The sequence below is a fragment of the Cajanus cajan genome, chromosome 4, assembly GCF_000230855.2.
Source record: "Cajanus cajan strain Asha chromosome 4, NIPB_CcT2T_4, whole genome shotgun sequence".
Taxonomy (NCBI): domain Eukaryota; kingdom Viridiplantae; phylum Streptophyta; class Magnoliopsida; order Fabales; family Fabaceae; genus Cajanus; species Cajanus cajan.
The window spans coordinates 76927978-76950347 of record NC_138520.1 but is presented as its reverse complement, the minus strand read 5'-3'; the positions used below and the strand labels follow the sequence as shown (position 1 = coordinate 76950347).

The following is a 22370-nucleotide window of genomic DNA, read 5'->3' as shown; positions in this document are numbered from 1 at the left end:
GTTATAAAATGGAAAGAAAAGAAAAAGATATTTGATGCCCCTTAATTGGCAATGTGGTTTAATGACACCTTTATTGTTTAACCACTTAAAATTTTAAATTATTAAACACCTTTATTATTTAATCTCAATTTTATTTTATTCTTAAACCTTCAAATAAAATTTAGAATCTTACTAGTGTAAATAGTCTACGTTCTTAATAAAAAAATTTAAGAACTTGAGTAAGTATTAGTGTGAGATAGAGATAATGGCAAATTAGATATAAAATGGGAAAAAAAATTAGGATATTTGATGCAAAATATAATCTTCCGTTGCCGGGAATCGAACCCGGGTCTCCTGGGTGAAAGCCAGATATCCTAACCGCTGGACGACAACGGATTTGTTGATGACTATTGCAGAAAATAAGAGACTAGACTTATTTAGTTTACCTCTTTTAACTTCATTATTTTTAATACCAAATAAAATCTTCGAATGACCGAATTTAAACCAATAATGGTGAAAAAAATGTTTTAAAATAAATATATGTTTTATCAGCTAAGTTAATATTGAAAATTTAATTATTAATTTTAAAAAATAAATATATTTAAATATTACTCATACAAATAGAACATCATTTTAAAACATTAAAAGTTACGTCTGATATTTAAAAATGGACTTAAGGTAGTAAGATAACGTTGATGAGAGAAACGCATACTAGAATGGATGAGTTGGCCGCGAGTGAGACCCAAGTTGGAAAAAAGACAAACAATTTCCATTTTCTCTATTTTTAAATTTTCTTCATTTTCATCATTTGGCTGCTTCAACTTCTTTGGCGAGAAAAGAAGGGAAAAAGAAAAGAAAGGGTTATTTTCCTGCCACCTAAACATGATACCCTCTGAACATCATTTGACCCAAACCTAACCTAACCGGTTTTTCCGTCATGGACGCGCGTCGAGCTCCACGCGCCGTCATTGATCCTAAGGTTCGCAAAGTCGGGTTCTTCGCCCCGCCCGAAGCCTCTCAATCGGGTCCACCCGACCCGATCTCATTCCAACTCCCTCCCTCCTCCAACTCCCTCTCGCCGGTCATGATCCCTCCGCCGTGCCACGCAGCTGAGAATCTCGGCCTCCACGCTCGTCCCGACGCGACTTCTCCCTCCGCCGAGGAATCCGTCGCCGCCGGGAGCTACTCCAGCTCGTCCGAGTTCTTCCACGCTCCGATGTCTCCGGCGCCCTCCAGCAGGATCGTCCTCGGCAACGGAGACTTCTTCCACGGAGCTGCTTCGTCGCCGGGACGCGGCGGTGGTGGAAAGGTCGCGTCCTCGTTTCCTCGTGGCGGGTTTGACTTGACGGTGGTGAATGATGCTTCCCTTGCTATTCGCGGTGAGGCTTTGCTTCTTTTGCTTGGTTCGGTTATTTGAATCGGAGAATCGATATACTTAGAATTGGAACTTCGTTGTGAAAGTAAGAATGAAATTGCAAATTTATAGCGCTGATTGAGGTTTGTGTTAGCACATGGGAAACTATGAGTGTTTATGGTTGCATTTAGTTGAATGGAATGAAGACATGTGTGGGTTCTAGATTTAACTTTTGACAGGTTTTTGAGTGCTAGTCTGCTCTGTGTAGCTTATCAGTAGCAACAGCAAGAAAGTTTTATCAGATAGGTCTTTAATCAAATTGAGTTTAGAGTTATTAATTGACGTTTCAATTCATACTTGGCTCTGATGATGCATGACAGAAATGTTATTTGCTTCTTTATCAAATTGTTTTTAATACTTGAAATTGGCATGAATGCTACAATTTTATTCAGTATCACCACATTTTTTGCTGCTAGTTAACTTCTGGAGTGGACGATTGCAGGAGCTCCCTTGTGGAGCATATCATTTCATGTTAAGGACAACATAATGTCCTTGCCAAACAAGGGTCGTTTTGGCCTACATGCTGTCGTCTTACTCATTGAATTAATAAAATTCACTGCATCTCTTAAGTGAAGCTGCTGAATATCTTATTTTGTTCTAAATATCCTTTGCATAAAGTAGTGCAAATAATTTCTTTGTTCTTCCTATCTACTTATGACAATTTTTTTGACTTCACATATCAGTTACACTTTGTCAATAGTAGATTTGTAGTTGCTTTAAGTTTGTATTGCTGTTTAAACTTTCAGATATTTATCAATGGCTTTGTTTTACACAGCATCGGATAAAATCAGAGATTTGCAGTTTTGACTATGACTATCTTCTGTGATTTATACTAACACAGTGATAGAACTAGTTCTTACAAAGTATGCTATGGACCTAACCCAACCCTACAAAAATGTGATTCATACTAACACAATGACAGAACTAGTTCTTACAACCAGGGACGGATTTAAGTATTGGACTGTGGGGGCAGTTGCTCCCACTACATTTTCAGTTTCTTTTACTATATGTATATATATTATTATATTGCCCCCCAAAAATAGATTCCAACTTCTCTATAACTGAAACTTGTTACATATGCCTATAAAAAGAAAACAGAAAACTTAGGCGTGGACTCGTGGGTGTCATAAAAAATTGAACCTGCTTAGATGTGTATCAAGAAAAAATTAAATGCGAACTTTGTTATGCATATCAAAAACCAAACAGAAACATGTTATGAATTTCAAGAATAATAACTGCAACTCGCCATGCATCTCAAATAAAAACTAGCTCACTTCATCTTATAAAATTGTTATTTTATATTTTGAACACTGTAAATTTATGTATATAATTATAAATATTACAGTAAAAAAATGCATATAAATATTGTCCACTATTTAAAATTTTTATATCCATCACTTACTCAAACCTACAAAATCAACTTGTAAGGTGAGGGTTACCTCCCACTTATATACTTTTTGTTTGCTTTATCTCTAGTCAATGTAGGACTTAGATTTTTTCTAATACTAGTTATTAATAATCCAAGGGGAAGAAGTCTTTTATTGATGAACCCTAAATCCCAGCTGCTATTCTAAAGTGGTAGCAAACTTAGGCTTGGGTAAAAGATATATAATGAATGATTTCCCTGGATATTCAAGAGACCAGGATTCTCCCCACTCTTTAATGCAATGTTTGGATTATGAGGGAAATAGAAATGATAAAAATAAAGGAGAAATTGAATGGAAAAAATATGTTGTTTGGATAGATAGAAATAGGAACAAAAAAAGCAGGCAAATTTCTCTCCACATCTATGAGTGGAAAAGGGAGTGAAAAGAAATAAATGAATTATATAAAAACGATATTTTTATAATAATAAAAAATGATCTTTTAATCTAATATTTTTTCTTAAAATTATTTATCATTTTTTATTTTATAAAAATTTAAAAATTTTAAAAATAGAACATAAAGAGAGATAGATTCCACCTTATTTCATTCCAATTTGGGAGGAAAGTATAATCTTGTGGGTTCCATGGAAATAACTTCCTTATTTTCCCTCACAAACAAACCATGGAAATTTAATATTTCTATCCTAGTTGTTTTCTTCATATTTCCTTCCACTCTATTTCCATAGAAACAAACAATGGATAAGAGTGTAATTCTTTCTCAAATGACAAGATGTTTCTCCATCTCAACCCTTTTTCTTCTTTATAGGCAACATGCTTTATTTATGTGATTATCCCAGTCCCCAACCAACTAACTAATTATTCCTCTAACTAACTATGGGGTTTATCTAGCCTCGATGGGTGAAACGTTCATTGTGGCATGTTGTTGGCCTGAATACTTCCCTAAATTATTTTAATGTTTTTGTCATTCATATGTAGCCAATGCAATGCTATGGTTTTGCTTGTTATACTGTTAATGATGAAAATTAGGATAAGGATTTATATTTTGTACTTCACTTCAATGAATACCACAATAGCCTTATCCTACTGGATGAGGTTGTCCATGTGGGTTACACAACACCATTTAGTTCGGTTAGAAACCAAATTCTTAATTATTCACAATGTGATCCCTTTTAATAATTTTCTCCAACGTTCTTCTTAGTTTCCCTTTATCCTTTTTCACAAGGCTAAAACCATGCGATCTGTGCTTCTCATTGGTGCCTTCAGTAGCCTTTTTTCCACGTGTTGAAATTGCCTTATTTGATTTTCTATCATCTATTCCTCGGTAGTGCTATACGAATATATTCACATATACAATTATTCCATATCCTATCCTTTCTTTTGGGACCACACATCCATCTTAAAAGACTCATTTCTGATAGATGCTTATTTGTTGCTAACTAAATCTAAAATGGTTCACAAACAAACCAAATTAAAGTTTTTTTAAGTGAAATGGGATTCAAGTCATGTCTAGTTGACACCCAAAATAAAAGGGTAAAGTTGAATGTGAGATTCAAGTACTTGATGCGTACTAAAGCTATAGCAGTTCCTGATGTTGTGTATGCACTGTGGCTGCTTTTTCAGAAGTAGCCAACACTTCTTAAGTGACTCAAATTATGTTTTAAGAAAAAAATTCACAAAATCCACCCAATTCTATGTATGCAAAACTTGGTTTTCTGGTTTTTGATACTTTATGCTCCAATATTTATTAGAAAAGATACAATTGTTTATTGAAAAAACAAATAAAATTTGCTTGTGTTTTTTTCCATCTGTTAAATTGATTGCCTTGCCAGTCTTAAATTATGAGGAATAATTGTTGTATCCGTCTAACTTGCTTGTTGTCCATGTATTATTGTATTTGTGAATGTCTTTCACTTTGAAGGAATCTTAGACAATAATAAGTGATGATTAGGCATGGTTTGGTTCGGTATTTTAAGCATTTTTTCTACCTTTTTCCTTCTTTAATTCCCATTAGAAATAGAGAAAGCAGGCAAAGGAGGAGGAGCAATGGTGGAAGTGAAAGACCAAGCTCTGAATGCTAAACAGAAGAAAGAGAAGACCTCAAAAGCTGAAAGACGAGCTCTTCAAGAAGCTCAACGAGCTGCTAAGGCTGCTGCAAAAGGTGAGTATTAGCATTTAGCATTTAGCATGTTGATCTTGACTATTTTAGTCATGAAAAACTTTTCAGCTATAGCTCTTGAACATTTTATGATTCTTTGCAAACAAAAAAAAACTGAATTGAAACTTGTTTCTTCTTCAGATCCACTGTATAAAGACTGAAACATTGTTTTTCATAATGATTTTAGCTAGACTGAATTGGGAATTTATGATGAGATTACATAAATCCTCTTTTCTAATATAATTCACTGTGATTGACACTGCTAATTAGTTTGTGCTTTTATATAATGTGTTGTTAGCTGAAGGAAATAAGGCATCTGTAACTCTGGCTTCAGTGAATGTAAAACCAGCTAAAGCTGCAAAGCCCCCACAAAAAGTTGATAATGCTTCAGTTGCAGCCTCTGAGAAGAGGGGAGGTGATCGTCCACCAGAAAAAGATAGAAAGAAAGATGTTCCTCAGCCACGCATGCAATATGATGATAAGAGCAGAGTGGAGAAAGCCAAACGGCGTGCTGTGGTAAAACAGACTGAAGCTAGGAACAGAGTTGAACTGTTCAGGCATTTGCCACAGTATGAACATGGAAGTCAGCTCCCAGATCTTGAGGCAAAGTTTTTCCAGCTTGATTCTGTGCATCCTGCAGTTTATAAGGTCACTATGTGTTCCACTGTTTAATTTGTTATAATTCATGTTTCTTATGTGGTCAGGATCATGGTTGTCAAACTCGCGAGTTAACTTGTAAACTCGTACGAGTCTACGAGTCTAGGGTAGCAAAACTGGTTAACTCGCGAACAAAATCGGTTTTTGATAGACTCGGGTGGACTCGGGTAGACTTGGATAGACTCGCTCAGAATCGCAAGTCAAGGTTAGGTTAATTTTTTGCCCCCAAAACGACGTCGTTTTAGCTAGGGTTCCGAAGCACCTCTATTTTCTTCGATCTCTCCCTCTGTGCATACAAAAAGAACAATTTGCCTACTGTTTGTTCTTTGATCTCTCTCCCTTCGCCGCATACGAAAAGAACACTTTGCCTCCTCTTTGTTCTTCGATCTCTCTCCCTCCGCCGCATACGAAAACAACACCGTCCGACTTCGTCCAGTCTGCCCGGCACCGTCGTTGCAGCTTCCGGCGTCGTCCTTGCAGTTTTCGACGAGCTATTCGTCACGTTTTCCTGCTCCCCACCAGTCACCGTCTAACTTGTTCTATCCACCCAGCGCTGTCCTTGTAGCTTCCGACGAGCTGTTCGTGGTGACGTTTTCCTGTTTGTGGTCATGTTTTCCTTGCGCCGTACTGTTCGTGTATGGTTAACATTTGTATTATGACATTTTATTGTTGTTATTTGACTTATTTCAGACTTAGAATGTTGAATTAGTGATATCATATTATGTGTGTTCATGTTTTTTAATATATTTTAACATTAGGTAGACTCTTACGAGTTTACGAGTCGAGTCTACGAGAGTCCCACGAGTTTGTGTAGACTCTCGAGTTTGACAACCTTGGTCAGGATCTATCATTTCGAAATATATGTGTAGTTCTTGTGGCACTCTCATAACTTATGATAAATGGGGTTCCTTGCCCTTGAACCCTATCTTGACTTAAGATTTATTAAACTCAACTAAGTACCTACATTAAGTTGAAACTTAAAAACAAAAAGATTCAGCCACCAAATTAACTTATTTTGTACGTGTTTAATACAGCCCAGAGTGAAAAGATGCCAGAAACATTCAGTATACGAGAGATCATTTATTGTATTCAGCAGCAACATTTTCTAAGTAATTAAATGGAAATGGTTTCTTTATACCAAGCCTTGTGTACCATATTTAATTCTAATAGTTTCATTTGATACAATTGCAGCACTTAAGCCTCTTCTAGCATTTAAATTTTTGCTTAGTTTTCATCAATAAAAATTTATTGATGAAATTTTTAGTTTCATCAAACACACCTTAATGTGTTGTTAGTTGAAAATTTGTGTTGGTTGAAATTTTGCATGATGATACATCACATACACTGCTAGGGTAAAATCTATGCTATCTCCAAGCATTTAGGTATTTCACTCGCAGTTAAAGTTCCCAACAGTCTTCTAGGTAGTAAGGTCACATGGTTCACAGTTCTTAAAATTGACAGTTGATAAATAGTTAAATCTTTTGTTAATCTGTGCTTTACAATGATGACGGCACAATTTCTACCTCATTGGTTATATTGTGGACAGTATCCAACACTGCGTTGCTGCCTTCATTTCTTTTGTTCTGTTGATATCTAAACAAGAAGAGGGAGTCAAGTGGTAGGGAGGGAAGGGGAAGTTAAATACAAATCAAGTACTTTTAGATTTAGTGTAATTGTATGTTTGAAGCAAAATGTTTAAAGGTTAAAGCAATTATTCTATGGTTCATATTAACAAATGGTTAAAATTGGACGTCTTCTGGTTGGAATGTTTGTTTACTAGAATTGCCACACAATAGGAAGTATATTAAATAACATGAAGAGATACAGTCTTTTCACTCTTAACAGGACTCAACTTTATGCATCTTTTATTATTAATTGCACTGCGTTGTCTTGCCCCCTATACTATTTGAAAGATAAGATGATCATCCTTAATAACATCTAAATTGAAAATAAATTGTAACTAGGCACCTATTGTATGCATGGAGATACTATGAGCTGAATCATGATTAGAATTTATTTATGGCGTTGCAGTGGATACTGTGATAGGTTAGTGATTAAGACCTGGTTCAATTTGTTTTGTAAATCAGGCCCTTTCTATATGTATTTTCCTTTAACCACATATTATGATTATCAGGTAGGTTTGCAGTATCTGTCTGGAGATATATCTGGTGGCAATGCTCGTTGTATTGCTATGCTTCAAGCATTTCAAGAGGCCATTAAAGACTACCGAATTCCATCTGAGAAGACTCTTGTGAGAGACTTAACAGCAAAAATAAGTAGTTATGTTTCTTTCCTCATTGAGTGTCGACCACTTTCTATCAGTATGGGGAATGCAATTAGATTTCTCAAAAGTCGAATTGCCAAGGTACCTCTGACACTGTCTGAGTCAGAATCAAAAATCTCTCTTCAATCAGATATTGAGCGTTTTATAAGTGAGAAAATTATACTTGCCAACAAGGTGATAGTTAAGCATGCTGTCACAAAAATAAGAGATGGTGATGTTCTTCTTACTTATGGGTCATCATCGGCAGTTGAAATGATACTCTTACAGGCACACGAGTTAGGGAAACAGTTTCAAGTTGTAGTGGTAGACTCTCGTCCAAAACTTAGAGGGAAACTTTTACTTCGTAGGCTGGTGGAGAAAGGTCTTAGCTGTACATACGCTCATATAAATGCTGTATCCTACATAATGAACGAAGTTACTCGAGTCTTTATAGGTGCTTCGTCAGTGTTGTCAAATGGAACAGTTTATTCAGGAGTTGGGACTGCTTGTGTTGCAATGGTTGCCCATGCATTCCGCGTCCCTGTTTTAGTATGTTGTGAGGCTTATAAATTTCATGAAAGGGTACAGCATGATTCCATATGCTCAAATGAACTTGGTATGTAAACAATGACAGATGATGAGATTGTGCTGAGCTGTTGCCTTATGTCTGGAAAAAGTTGATGCTTATATGATTTTCTTACAGGTGATCCAGATGTCATCGCTACAGTTCGAAGTAGAGAGGATGTGAACCACTTGGAAGCGTGGGCCAATACTGAAAATCTGCAACTTCTAAATCTGATGTGAGGCATTTATATTTACATAAATACAACGCCAAAATTGTCATTTTCATACTCTGACCCTGCAGTTCTCTATGTTGATGCCAGCTATGATGCAACACCTTCAGATTACGTTTCCATGATAATCACAGATTATGGCATGGTAAGTGCTGGAATTTAAATAAGATCTATTTAGTTTCTGCTAGTAGATACCTAACGTGTGCTTTTTCCAGGGTAGTACCCCTATGTTAGATTGTTGGTATGGATTATGATGTCGCAGTCGCACTATTTTTACTAGAATGATACAATCAGGATAAAGATAACAGTTTTGACTAAGAAAATCCATTAGGATAAAATAAAAACAAGTTTTATTTGCATCCTTCCTCCTAAATATTAAAACAATAAATAATAGTCATCGACAAAGTTGATAGATAATTTTGTATCTATAACATGATTATAAAAAAAAAAAAAAATACTAAATGAAAGAGGTACATTAAAATAGTGGACTAGAATTTAAACTAGGTAAATGCTCGTACCCTCTAGTTCTCTGGTAAAATAAATGCATTTTGTAGTCTTATGGAGCATTTTCCTTTTACTTTAAAGTTTTAACACTTAGTCACGATTGTTACGATTACGGAAAAATAAAAGATTTAACAATTCAACCTTGGCAGGTTCCACCCACAAGTGTACCTGTAATTGTAAGGGAATATAGCAGAGAACAGGTGTGGATATGAATGCTTCAAATGTGGATGATCTCAATTTTGTATGCATGCAGAATCACTATTTTGGCAATAAAAATTTGGTGAAGGTTGTGATGATGCATATTTTTTGTATTATTTTCTCATTCTGTAATAATGTAACGGTCCTTTTGTCCTTTTCAAAATTTTGGACGGTTTCTCTGTATTCACCTGTCGCAGTGAAGAGTGCGAGTTGTCGCCTCTCCAGACAGATTTTGGCTTTGCATTCTCACTTGTAACAGTGTTTTGTTTATTTATTTTTGGTTCTAGAGGTCTTCAAATTTTGTTGAGTTGTTGAGTCACAGTTTTTGTGGTTAGCTATTCTGTACCCAAATTTTGTTTCTTTGATTATAATTTAAAAACCACAAGCATCACCATTAGTTACTGTTGAAGTAGTCACTTCAATTAGATGTGTATTAAACACATTGTCCCGATATAATTAGGATGCTGTTTAATGCAGTTCCATATTAGCTTGGCATTTGCGGAGGATGCAATGCCAGCATACGTGGTTGTGTAATCGCATTATCCAAATAGCTAGAGCCACAAAGTACTTAAATTATCTTGTAGGGAAGTTACGTTGAAAATGAGATGATTGTTATCGGATAAGTGTGCTCTTAAATGCAGTACCCAAGTGAGAACGAGAAGCGCAACTGTATGTCCTATCCTATCACTCATTGTCGCAGTGATCGGGAGCTTTACAACCGTACAACTGGGAGTCGCTATTCTTCTCCATCATCTAAGAACTTCTTTATAAAATACTTATTACAATTGTGTTAGGTTTATGAATGACTGGGGTTGGTTTAGTGATAAAGTAATAAGTATAATATTTTTGGTTTAAATTTTGTTGCTGTTAATTCTTATTGGTTTTAAAATAAATTAGTTAGGTTTGATAATTTGGTGTCCAATTTTGTAATAACAAACGGTTATTGGTGTAACATTAGGATGGGGAGTAGTATTTCTAATACAAGTTTTTAATATACTTCTTTCAACATACTCGTTTATAAGATCTATTAACATTTATAAAATTATGAGGAAATTGCCGACTTTTAGTAAATAAAGAATGAAACTCCTGTAACTGGTTTTTAATAAATTTCACATCTAATAGTGTGTGAACAAAAAAAAGTGTCTTTAATTAAGTGCTTTGAAAATATAAGTCAAGAGAAGGGTATAATTCATGTTAATAAATTATTAAAATTATTATTTAGATAATATTAAATATTTTCAAGTTCTTAAGATGTTAGCAAAATGTAAATTTTAAAACATTAATATTGTTTCATATAACTTTTTAATTTATTAAATTAACATGGCATTTTTGCCTAAACATTATATTAGGATTTCTTGATCAGTGTCCTTGTAACAGTCATGTTAATTGTCTCCTTTAAAAGTTATTTTTGTTAGCAAACAAATAAAAGGCCATAAAAAATTGTTTGATGCTAAGCAATTTTTTCCCCTTTTCTTTTGTTTTTTTCACTTGTTTCCCTCTTTTTCTTCGTCCAAATAATACATACAATATATTTGAATTATTAGAAGGGGAGACTAAACAAAAAAGAGGCAAAGCTAATTATGATAAAATTGGGAAGACAAACCAATCGCTCATAGTTAATGTAGTTACACATTGCAGATTTTGAAGAACAAGAGAGTAGTAACAAGTAACTCATTGTATTGATTGAAATGATAAAAGATTAAGTGAACTCTAGGGAATCTATTTATAGAGTTTATGACAATTAACAACTATTCCTAACAAACTAATTTCTCTTTAACACCCCTTGCAAAGTTATAATTGGTAATCACCTTAATAACAAACAACTGAGAAAAGGAAATAATGGGCAAAAAATAGTTCTTTTTCTTTGCTCTACTCTTTTGATTTCCTTCTTCGTATATACACCTTTTTTTCAGAGATGAAATATGATTAACATGTTTTTTTTTTCTTCATGCATACAACTTCTAATGGAACTAATGGGTGAACCGTGAACGTGTAAAGTTTTTATTAATTAAGAATTTTTTTAATGATAAAATATGACGAGAAGAATGTCTTGAGAAAGATCACAATTCTACCTAATATGGAGACTTATCAATATTTTGTTTATTGTTCCTAACTTATGTAGTGTCTTTATAATTATATGTTAATTAAGAATATGTTGAGATACAAATTTATAAATGTTTTCGAGAGTTTTTTTTTACTTAAAAATAGTCTTTATTATATTTCTAACTTATATTTAAACACACTCCAGACGATTTCTTTATAAATATCCAACCACCATATATTAAGGATTGAGGCAAATTTAAGTTCGTAGAAACAAATAAGAACAATATAGTCTGTCTTTGTTCGGCATTTAGGAACACAATTAAAACTGTTTTTACACGATTCACGTTTTGTGTTTTAAGGGGGAAGTTATGCTTGGTTATATACTAGTTCCCTTACTATAAGTCTATAATGCAGTTAATGCTCTAGTTGATATCTCAAAATATTATGACATCATTTCCAATTCTTAAAACAAAACAATTTTATGTGCTAGAGTAGATTTTGTATAAACTGAGTGTTTTTTTTTTTTTTTTTGGTTTAAATTTATAGCACAAACATATATGGTAACATTATTATCGAGGTAAATTTCTATTAAACTTAGAGAAAAAAAATCAAATTATCCTTTTTTTTTGTAATGCTGCATAATTTTTTTTATATTTATAATTATAATAATTTAAAATTTAGTGATAATTATAGTTGTTATTCGTAAGGAATTCATACTAACTTTTCAAAATAATAAAAATTTTAAGCAAACACACTAATAAATTTTAAAAGTGAACGAACTCTAATTGTATATATTTTGTTAATGATTTAGTGTCCAACTTCGTACCTTTTAATAATATTATTATTTTAAACACTCTTATATAATAATGACTAAATAGTAAAAGAAATATACTATCTTTTTTTTATTTATAGATATAATGGTATAGGTTTAAACTATCGTGTGAATTTAAATCCTATTGTCGGGGTTATTTATAATGGTTTTGGTAATCTCTATGCACAAACTATTTTTTTTAATGAATGCAAAGTGTAGTTATATATGACTTATGATAGTCTTTTTTCCCAATATGAAATAGACTTTTTTTCTATAAAAAAAAACTAATATATATGTATTCGTAAGTGAATCATAATAATAAAAGATGAATATAGTTAGAGCAAACTTGTAAACATGAAATGTCTTATATAATAATAGTTAATATTTTACATTATAGGCATGAATCATATGACATGTCCAAAAAGAGTTCAAAAACGTAAGAATGAGATGTATTTTTTAAACAAAGAGGAATTTCGTACCACTAGCACTGATTGTTAATAAATATATTATACGATATAAATGTGTTATAAAAAATAATTCTTTTAAAAAATAGATAAAAATTGCTTCTTAAAAAAATAGAAAATTTATTTTAAGAATAAAGCTAAAATAAACACACTTAAATTAAAAAAAAAAACTATTTTATTTTTTTAAAAAAAGTATTTGTACAATGTTATATGGCATGATATTGAATATTTACTAAAATAATGTAAAGTAGTTATATGCGTATCAGTAATCGTCAAGGTTCAGGATAAATTTTGAATTCTTTTTAATCAATTGCTTATGCAATAACTTAACCCATGAAAGTTTATATCACAATAATTGTTTAACTAATGTTTTTATTTTGTTAACTTTTAGTTTTACAGCGATTTTTTTTGTTAAAATAAGTTAAAAATGAATTATTTAAAAATCACAAATTATTTTTATAACTTTAACCAAACACCTTTAACTTTTGATTGAAGTACTTGTATAATAAGATGAATTTATATAAACTTTTGTGTTAATTATTCTAAAAATCCTCCTCGTATGCTTATGTATCAAATTAGTGCAATACAATGCAATTTAGATTTATGTAATCATATTTAACACCATCATTAAAAATGATAAATATTTTAAGAAGGAGTAATACTACTACATTCTCTTACAAATTTTGTATTTTCTCATTAAAAATTATTAAATGGAAAAGTAAATACATTTAATATTTTGAAAATATAAAATATATTCAATATTTATTATATAAAGAAAGTAAGAACGTTGGATTTTTTTTTAATAAAAAAGGAGTAGGAATAGGAAGATACATTAAGATAATCTATATTTATAAAGATTATATATTTTGATAATCATATTTTTTATTTTTATTTTTTAGTGAATTATTATATTTTTTAAATATAAAAAGATATATATTATTTTTAAATAATTATTCATAACTTTTAATATTTATTTATGTATAATTATCAAAGATATGAAATATTTTGTGACCGTTATTTTAAAATTATAGCAGTAGTTGTTAAAGGAGACAGAAAAACAAAATTAGCAATTTAATGCATTAATTGTTGACCACAAAAGGAACTGAATAATAAAAAATCACCGGCTAACATTTACTAGCAGCTGAAATTATTTCTATATCATAAATAAAGTTGAAGCATTTTTGTGCATTTTCGGTTAGGTACAATTACTACACTAACATTCAATTTCAAATTTTCAGGTGTAATCATAGTTAAATTAGTCCATCTCTAAATGTTTTGTATTGTTTTAAAATAATTGTCAATTTTTTTAAAATATACAAGTAATATGTTGTCATAATTTTTTAAAACTATTTTTACAATTTTTAATAAGTTTAATTATAGAAAATGTATTAAATAAATTTGTTAGAGACTATATTTGTTAAGCATATTAATAACGACTAATATTGTTGATAAATAGTTGAATTTGTTAAATATGTTGTCGGAATTTTTATTATCTAGTCATAGACAAATTCACTTCGGTGATTTTTATGATAAAAAAAAATTTAATAATTGGATGAAAAATATTCTCAACACAAATAAAAAAATACATAAAGTATTCTTTATACATTTTTTTTTTATGGATTTCGCTTCTTAAAACGACTCCATTCATGATTTTATAACTTTTAATAAATTTTAATTAACCAATATGCCTTGTTTTAAAAAAAGAAAAAATACATTCAGAAGAAATAAAATATATGTTAAAAGGAGTATATATGGAATATATATATGTATATATATATATATTAGAATATGTTGTTATTACTCATTTTTATAAATTTTTTAATAATATTCTCATTTATTGACAGATATTTTAAATGTTTAAATGAATCCATAATTATTAGTTTAGCTCTTTAGTAAAAAGGTATTATCGACAAAGAAAATTATTTAATTATTATAACTTTGATTAGGTTAAATATCCGAGTACGTGGTTGACTAGATTGAATATCCGAGTTCGTGGACGACCAGGTCGAATACCCGAGCCCACCAACCACTCACAATCTGAACGGAACGTGTCGGTGTGCTCGGCCAAGTCAAGGATTTACGCCAGGATAATTATGGAGAGGTTAATTTATGTAATGCACTGGATTAGCCCCCTAAATTCCCGGGACCCAGTCCTTAATCACGACCCAATAAGAATCACTATAAATAGGACCCAAGTGAGGTACGTAACTAATTTTTAACTACCGCATTTATTACGCCGAGCACTTACTTGAGCGTTGGAGTGTCTTTGCAGGCACACCCCCCTCACTTCGGACTACCCGGATAGGAACGAGAAGACCGAGACTCGGGATCAAACCTGCTACAACAAGGATAATTGAAGTGTGTATCCTAATACAGGAACATTTGGCGCCCACCGTGGGACCGAAGAGACGTTTTCAGCCCCTTTGAACTCTACGACTGAGACCGAGACATGGTAGTGACACGAAAAGGACCATCAACATCGACTCAGCCGATCCATAACCCCAAGCACAATCCCGTCATGACCAACCAAGAACGTTATCTGTACAGAATGCCTCAGACACAACCGGAGCCTGTGATATAAGAGGTCCGGCCGAACGCCGACGGAGCCCAGCCCGACCTCCACGATGACTTGCACGCATTGCACAAGGAAATGGCAGCCATCCGAAGACAGAGAGAAGCCGATGCCAAGGAGTTGGCCGAACTGCGCCGACAAAACGCCGAGCTTAGAAGTCTGAACCAAACCTACTTGCCGTCAACTCCCACACTCCCAAAGGAGTCGGCTTATCATGCCCCCACCGACCATGTAACCCGAACACCGGTTACTCCTTTGATTGGTGGCAAGGTCGACACCACCACCCACTCGTTGAGACACCCCTTCTCCCGAAGGATAATGGAGGCAACCCTGTTAGACCATTGGAAGAGCATGCCGATCGAGAAGTATGATGGGTCCACCAACCTCGAGGAGCACTTGAATGTTTTCCTGACACAAGCGACCCTCTCTACTCAAGATGACTCAGCCTTGTGCCGGATATTCCCCACATCGTTGAAAGGGAGGGCTCTGAGCTGGTTCACGCGATTGCCGAGTGCTTCCATTGACTCGTTTAGCGAGCTGTCGTCCCAATTCGCTCTTCAGTTCGTGACGAGCAAACCGTACAGGACGACCTCGCTAGCATTGGCGGGGGTTCGTCAGGAGAAGAAGGAAAGTTTGAGAAGCTTCATGGATCGATTCAACAAGATCGTCATGGAGATCGGCGACCTTAACCCAGCCGTGGCAATGGATCAGCTGAGCACTGCCCTCAGGCCAGGGCCATTTGTGAGTAGCTTGTGTAAGAAACCGCCCGGTGATATGAACGATCTCTGACGCCGAGCCGAGAAGTACATGCAAATGGAAGAATTGGCAGAGACTAGAAATCAAGCCAGAGTCGAGGAGGGATATGGACGAAAAGAACCGAGTCGAGACCCGATGAGAAAGGCGAATGCCGAGCCCTCAAATGCTCGTCCCCCGAGAGGACCACGTTACACAATGTCCAATCTTGAATAATGCACACGCCGACGCCGAGCAATCCTCGGTCGATCACTCAAAATGTGCGCTCGAGCCTGACAGGTTTCCCTCCCGAGTACCTTCCTTGGCTAAGGATGTACCTAGGCCGAGCATTACGCACATACGCCGACGCCAAGCAATCCTCGGCCGACCACTCAAAAAGTGCGCTCGAGCCTGACAGGTTTCCCTCCCGAGTACCCTCCTCGGCTAAGGATGTACCTAGGCCGAGCATTACGCACATACGCCGACGCCAAGCAATCCTCGGCCGACCACTCAAAAAGTGCGCTCGAGCCTGATAGGTTTCCCTCCCAAGTACCCTCCTCGACTAAGGATGTACCTAGGCCGAGCATTACGCACATACGCCGACGCCAAGCAATCCTCGACCGACCACTCAAAGTGCGCTCGAGCCTGACAGGTTTCCCTCCCGAGTACGCTCCTCGGCTAAGGATGTACCTAGGCCGAGCGTTACGCACATACGCTGACTCCAAGCAATCCTCGGCCGACCACTCAAAGTGTGCACTCGAGCCCTACAGGTTTCCCTCCCGAGTACCCTCCTCGGCTAAGGATGTACCTAGGCCGAGCATTACACACATATGTCGACGCCAAGCAATCCTCGGCCGACCACTCAAAGTGCGCTCGAGCCTGACAGGTTTCCCTCCCGAGTACCCTCCTTGGCTAAGGATGTACCAAGGCTGAGCATTACGCACATATGCCGATGCTAAGCAATTCTTGGCCGACCACTCAAAAAGTGCGCTCGAGCCTGACAGGTTTCCCTCCCGAGTACCCTCCTTGGCTAAGGATGTACCAAGGCTGAGCATTACGCACATATGCCGATGCTAAGCAATTCTTGGCCGACCACTCAAAAAGTGCGCTCGAGCCTAACATGTTTCCCTCCCTAGTACCCTCTTTGGCTAAGGATGTACCTAGGCCGAGCATTACGCACATATGCCAACGCCAAGCAATCCTCGGCCGACCACTCAAAAAGTGCGCTCGAGCCTGACAGGTTTCCCTCCTGAGTACCCTCCTCGGCTAAGGATGTACCTAGGCCGAGCATTACGCACAAACGCCGACACCAAGCAATCCTCGGACGACCACTCAAATGTGCACTCGAGCCCTACAGGTTTCCCTCCCGAGTACCCTCCTCGGCTAAGGATGTACCTAGGCCGAGCACTACGCCACGCGCCGAGGCCGAGCACACTTCGACCGAACACTTTCAAACCAAGCACTCTCGCGATCAAATACACCGCGTATCAAATCGCATGATCCGACTCCGAGGCCGAGCACACTTCGTCCGAACACTCTCAAACCGAGCACTCTCGCGGATCAAATACACTTCGCGTATCAAATCGCATGATCCGACTCTGAGGCCGAGCACACTTCGGCCGAACACTCTCAAGCCGAGCACTCTCGCGGATCAAATACACTTCGCGTATCAAATCGCATGATCCGACTCTGAGGCCGAGCACGCTTCGGCCGAGCACTCTCAAACCGAGCACTCTCGCGGATCAAATACACCGCGTATCAAATCGCGTGATCTGACTCCGAGGCCGAGCACGCTTTGGCCGAACACTCTCAAGCCGAGCACTCTCGCGGATCAAATACACTCCGCGTATCAAATCGCATGATTCGACTCCGAGGTCGAGCACACTTCGGCCGAACACTCTCGCAGATCAAATACATCATGTATCAAATCGCATGATCCGACTCCGAGGCCGAGCACGCTTTGGCCAAACACTCTCAAACCGAGCACTTTCACGTATTCCAGTATTTCGAGGCCGAGCACGCCTAGGCGGAGCACTCCTGAGCCGAACTCACACTAAGCATTAATTCGCGACAAACATGAATTTAACCCCCCTTCGGCTGAGCATACAATTCGGTTGTGTTTATGTTACTAGGCGTTAATGAATATGGCAAAAAATTGGAAAGTAAAATAACATTTCATTAAAGTATGGCCGATCAGTACGACTACTTACACAAAAAATCATCTTTGTCCACGACGCCAATGGCCGATCACAAAAGGCACTAATGGCCTGATTACAAGCAAGCAAAAAATCCTAACCCTAACCTACTACCACCAGAGCCGACCTCTTACACCGCGGCCGAGTCCTCCGGATTCCCATCGCCGACCACATCAATGATCGGCTCCTCCTCCCTTGCCGGTGGCGCTGCGATCTAAGTTGAAATACCTCGACGTGGGGCCTCTTCGTCAGGCTGGGGCCCCTTGAGGGAACTCGGCGTAACTTATGAACTTTACACCGTAGAAATCCCGACTAACATCAAAATTGAAGTCAGTCGGGACCTCACAACATGTTGGAAGTCGGCATCGTGCTGGTCGAGAATCTTTTTGGTGGCCTCGGTTTCGAACTTGGTAGCGGCCTCATTTAGCCGAGCAATCTCGGCAGCTGCAACGGTGGCCTCGGCTTTCATTTTCTGGACTGTCAACTTCAAGTCATCGGCCTCTCTCCTATGCGCGTCGGCTGCCCTCTTCAGTTCCTCGGCCGACTCGGTGACCTTTGCGTTGGCGGTCAACGCTTCCTTCAACGTCGCCTCGGCCTCCTTAAGCCGCCCCTACAACCTCTCCTCGGAGACAACTGACCTCATCATAACTAGGGGTGGTGATGGAGAAGGTAAGGAGGAGTGATGAATGTTCTTCTCCTTAGCTCTCCTTATGCACGGATCTTCTTCAAGGAAATAGAAACCAACGTGATGAACACTAGATGGAGGAGATTCTCGGATAGGAAGAAGGCTTAAGCCTTGGATGGAAGCATCCAAGCTTAAGGTGCAAGGGAAAGCTCACTTCAAAGAGGAGGAAATCCTAGAAGGGTTCCTAAGGTGAAGCTTTCTCTCATGGTGACTCTTGAACGAAATTTGGCTGAATAAGCTCTCAAATTTCATTATTCTCAAAAGTGAATACAAAGAGTGGAAGAATCACTTAAGTAGGGTTCCAAGTGTGCAACTTTGGGCGCCTAAATCCAAGGCTACATGTGGCGCCCAAAATTTGAATTCAAACTTGAAATTTGAATTCAAATTTTGGCTCCCATGTGCTAGTCCGAAAATTTAGGTGCCTAGATGCATTTAGGTTTGATTTGAGAGTTATTTAGGGTTAATTTGAGTGGCACATGTTCAGCCACCCATGGTGCTAACACATGTGACTCAAATGTAACTTAAATGACTTCCAAATTAAACCTAGTTTAACCTAATTTACCTATTTAAGTAATTCTTGTATATTCCTAATCTAATGACCTAAATACAATGGTCAAACAAATACAATGGAAAGGAAAAATTACAAGAATGAAAATGAGCCCAATATTAGGTACCAAAAGCCCAAAGGCCCATGAAGCCCAAAACTAGGCCCAACTAGCCTATAACCTAAAATGCTACTCTATATGGTCCAAAATACAAGACCAAAATATATTCAAACTAGGTTAACAAAAATATAATAAGGATGTTAATAACAAGATAGGCCCATGTTGAAACTTGGTTTGGGCCTTCCAAGCCCATAGGGCCCATTGGGCCTGGACTGACCCAATCTTCCATGTCTAGCCCACTCCTCTTGGATCTTTGAGTATGTCACCTCTTGCACTCCAAAGCATGATTCCATCAGGTGGGTATATGGACTTGAGTCCGCAGACCGGTCCGTAAGTCCGCGGACTTCACAGATAATGGACCCATTTTTTTTAATCCGTATAATCATACGGACTTTTTAGGTCCGACCCGTTTAGTCCGCGGATTTTGCGGATTTAATCCGCGAGCCCACGGATTACCCGTTTAAATGTGGACTCAAATTTTATTATTGAAGATGCTTAATTATATTTGATAGATGTAATTGAACTTACAAATATTTTATGTTTGTTTTTAAGATATTAATTAAGACTTTGATGTTTTAAGGTATTTAGACTTTGATGTACTTGGACTTACAAATGTTTTATATTTGTTTGGTTGTGTATTAAGACTTTTAAAGTTTTAAGGTAGAAAGGCTTTAATATTTGGTTAATAGTTGGTATGCTTGGACTTTAAATTTTAAAGGCATTGAGACTTAAATATTTCTATTAGAAATTTAGAATGTGTAAACTTTGTTATTTAAGACTTTGATTTATTATTTACAATGTTTGATGTTATTATTAGAAGTATATTTATATCATTTTATATGTTTTTTTTCCTCATGTTTTCATAGGTTAAATAAAGGAAAAGAAATTTAAAATCTGAGTCAATATTCATTTAAACAATTTAGATTTAATTCGGCCCGCGTATTTCTCCGTTTATCCGCGGGCTTCACGGGCCGGATACGGACTTGAAGATTTAAGTCCATTTATTTCGCGGACCGGATTTATCCGGCCCGTTAAAAATGCGGACTTCACGGACCGGGCCTTAAACGGGCTGGACCGGTCTGCATACCCACCCCTAATCATAACATGCTTAGCAATTAGGGAGGTCCGAGCATCAAGCTCACAGAAGAGCTTGTACTCGGCCTCCGAGGACATGCCCTCCAAATACTGATGCCCGCCGCCGAAAGTGAGGTCCAGATCGACCAAGTTCTCGGTCTGGACGTTTGGCACGAGGAAATTCGAACCGGCCACGACCGCTGGGATAGCAAAAGCTCCACACCCCGACTACATTGGGAACATGCACACTACTACTAGCGGTCGGAAGCAACATCTGCCATTCCACGCCGAGAACCACAACCCTATACAATTAAACTGTCTTCGTCTTTCGCATCCTTGACGCTGCGGGGGTTGTATACCGTATGGTGGCCGACTAGGCCGAATACTCGAGTACGTGGCTGACTAGACCGAATACCCGAGTCCGTGGACGACCAGGTTGAATACCCGAGCCCACCGACCACTCACAATCTGAACGGAACGTGTCGGTGTGCTCGGCCAAGTCACAGATTTACGCCAGGATAATTATGGAGAGGTTAATTTATGTAATGCACCGGATTAGCCCCCTAATTTCCCGGGGCCCAGTCCTTAATCGCGGCCCAATAAGAATCACTATAAATAGGACCCCAGCGAGGTACATAACTAATTTTAAACTACTGCATTTATTACGCCGAACACTTACTTGAGCGTTGGAGTGTCTTTGCAGGCACACCCCCCCTCACTTCGGACTACCTGGATAGGAACGAGAAGACCGAGACCCAAAATCAGACCCGCTACAACAAGAATAATTGAAGTGTGTATCCTAATACAGGAACAACATCACTATTAGTTTTATTTCGTTTTGATGACAGAACTCATAATTATTAGTTAATCCTTGAAACGAAGACAACTTAAATCATGACGTAATTGCTTTACAACGTTGTTTCAATAAAAAGCCACGAAGACGAACGTATTCATTTTAGAATAATGACATTTCAAATGATGTAAAATGATTACATAGAAAAAAGATACAGAATGAGAAAAAAAAAGTATAAAAAATGTAAGAGTAAGAATATATGATGATATAAAAGAAAAGAATGAGTGTAATAAAATATAAAAAGAAAGAGATATGTTGAGGCGAATTTTTTTCTGAAATAATATTTTTTTTAAAAAAAATTACAAGAATGATCACTGTGCAGGATTATTTACCAAGATAGAACCATTTACTGTTCAAGCTCAGAATTCGGTTCCCCGGGAACCGAATTCTGAGCATCAAAATGTAATTTTTTTTGTTTTTTCAACTCAGAATTCGGTTCCCGGGGAACCGAATTCTGAGTTGGTTTTAAATTTTTTTTTTTTTCGTGTATGGGGGCAAATGTGGGCTGATCTGGGAAGCGAAACGGCCCGTTCCAAAAGCAGAACGGGCCGTTCTGCTTAAAGAAACAGAGTGCAAATTCTTTAAGCAGAACGGGCCGTTTCACATTCAGAATTTGCACTCTATTTTTTTAAGCAGAACGGCCCGTTCTGCTTTTGGAACGGGCCGTTCCGCTTCCCAGATCAGCCCACATTTGCCCCATACACGAAAAAAAAAAAAATTTAAAACCAACTCAGAATTCGGTTCCTCGGGAACCGAATTCTGAGTTGAAAAAACAAAAAAAATTACATTTTGATGCTCAGAATTCGGTTCCCCCGGAACCGAATTCTGAGCTTGAACAGTAAATGATTCTATCTTGGTAAATAATCCTGCACAATGATCATTCTTGTAATTTAAAAAAAAAAAAATATTATTCCAGTAAAAAATTCA

General features: G+C 36.9%; 1 protein-coding gene and 1 non-coding gene across 2 annotated transcripts; one reads left to right on the top strand and one right to left on the bottom strand.

Moving 5' to 3' along the window:
• Positions 1 to 303: 303 nt before the first annotated feature.
• On the bottom strand, positions 304 to 375 carry TRNAE-UUC (transfer RNA glutamic acid (anticodon UUC)). Its single transcript has one exon. It is a non-coding gene; the product is annotated as a tRNA-Glu (tRNA).
• A 336-nt stretch (positions 376 to 711) lies between these two features.
• LOC109801864 (uncharacterized) lies at positions 712 to 9758 on the top strand. The gene is made up of 7 exons (XM_020363008.3): positions 712 to 1358; positions 4790 to 4936; positions 5232 to 5581; positions 7725 to 8469; positions 8557 to 8653; positions 8738 to 8792; positions 9301 to 9758. The coding sequence occupies exons 1-7, from the start codon at positions 917 to 919 to the stop codon at positions 9361 to 9363; spliced, it is 1899 nt and encodes a 632-aa protein (XP_020218597.1). The 5' UTR covers positions 712 to 916; the 3' UTR covers positions 9364 to 9758.
• Positions 9759 to 22370: the final 12612 nt, after the last annotated feature.

What these genes read in the sequence shown, in the direction of transcription:
- LOC109801864 (XM_020363008.3), top strand. Translation starts at nt 917, where the DNA reads ATGGACGCGCGTCGAGCTCCACGCGCCGTCATTGATCCTAAGGTTCGC. An exon ending in TGCTTCCCTTGCTATTCGCG is followed by an intron (nt 1,359 to 4,789) that starts GTGAGGCTTTGC and finishes AATTCCCATTAG; the next exon opens with AAATAGAGAAAGCAGGCAAA. An exon ending in TGCATCCTGCAGTTTATAAG is followed by an intron (nt 5,582 to 7,724) that starts GTCACTATGTGT and finishes TATGATTATCAG; the next exon opens with GTAGGTTTGCAGTATCTGTC.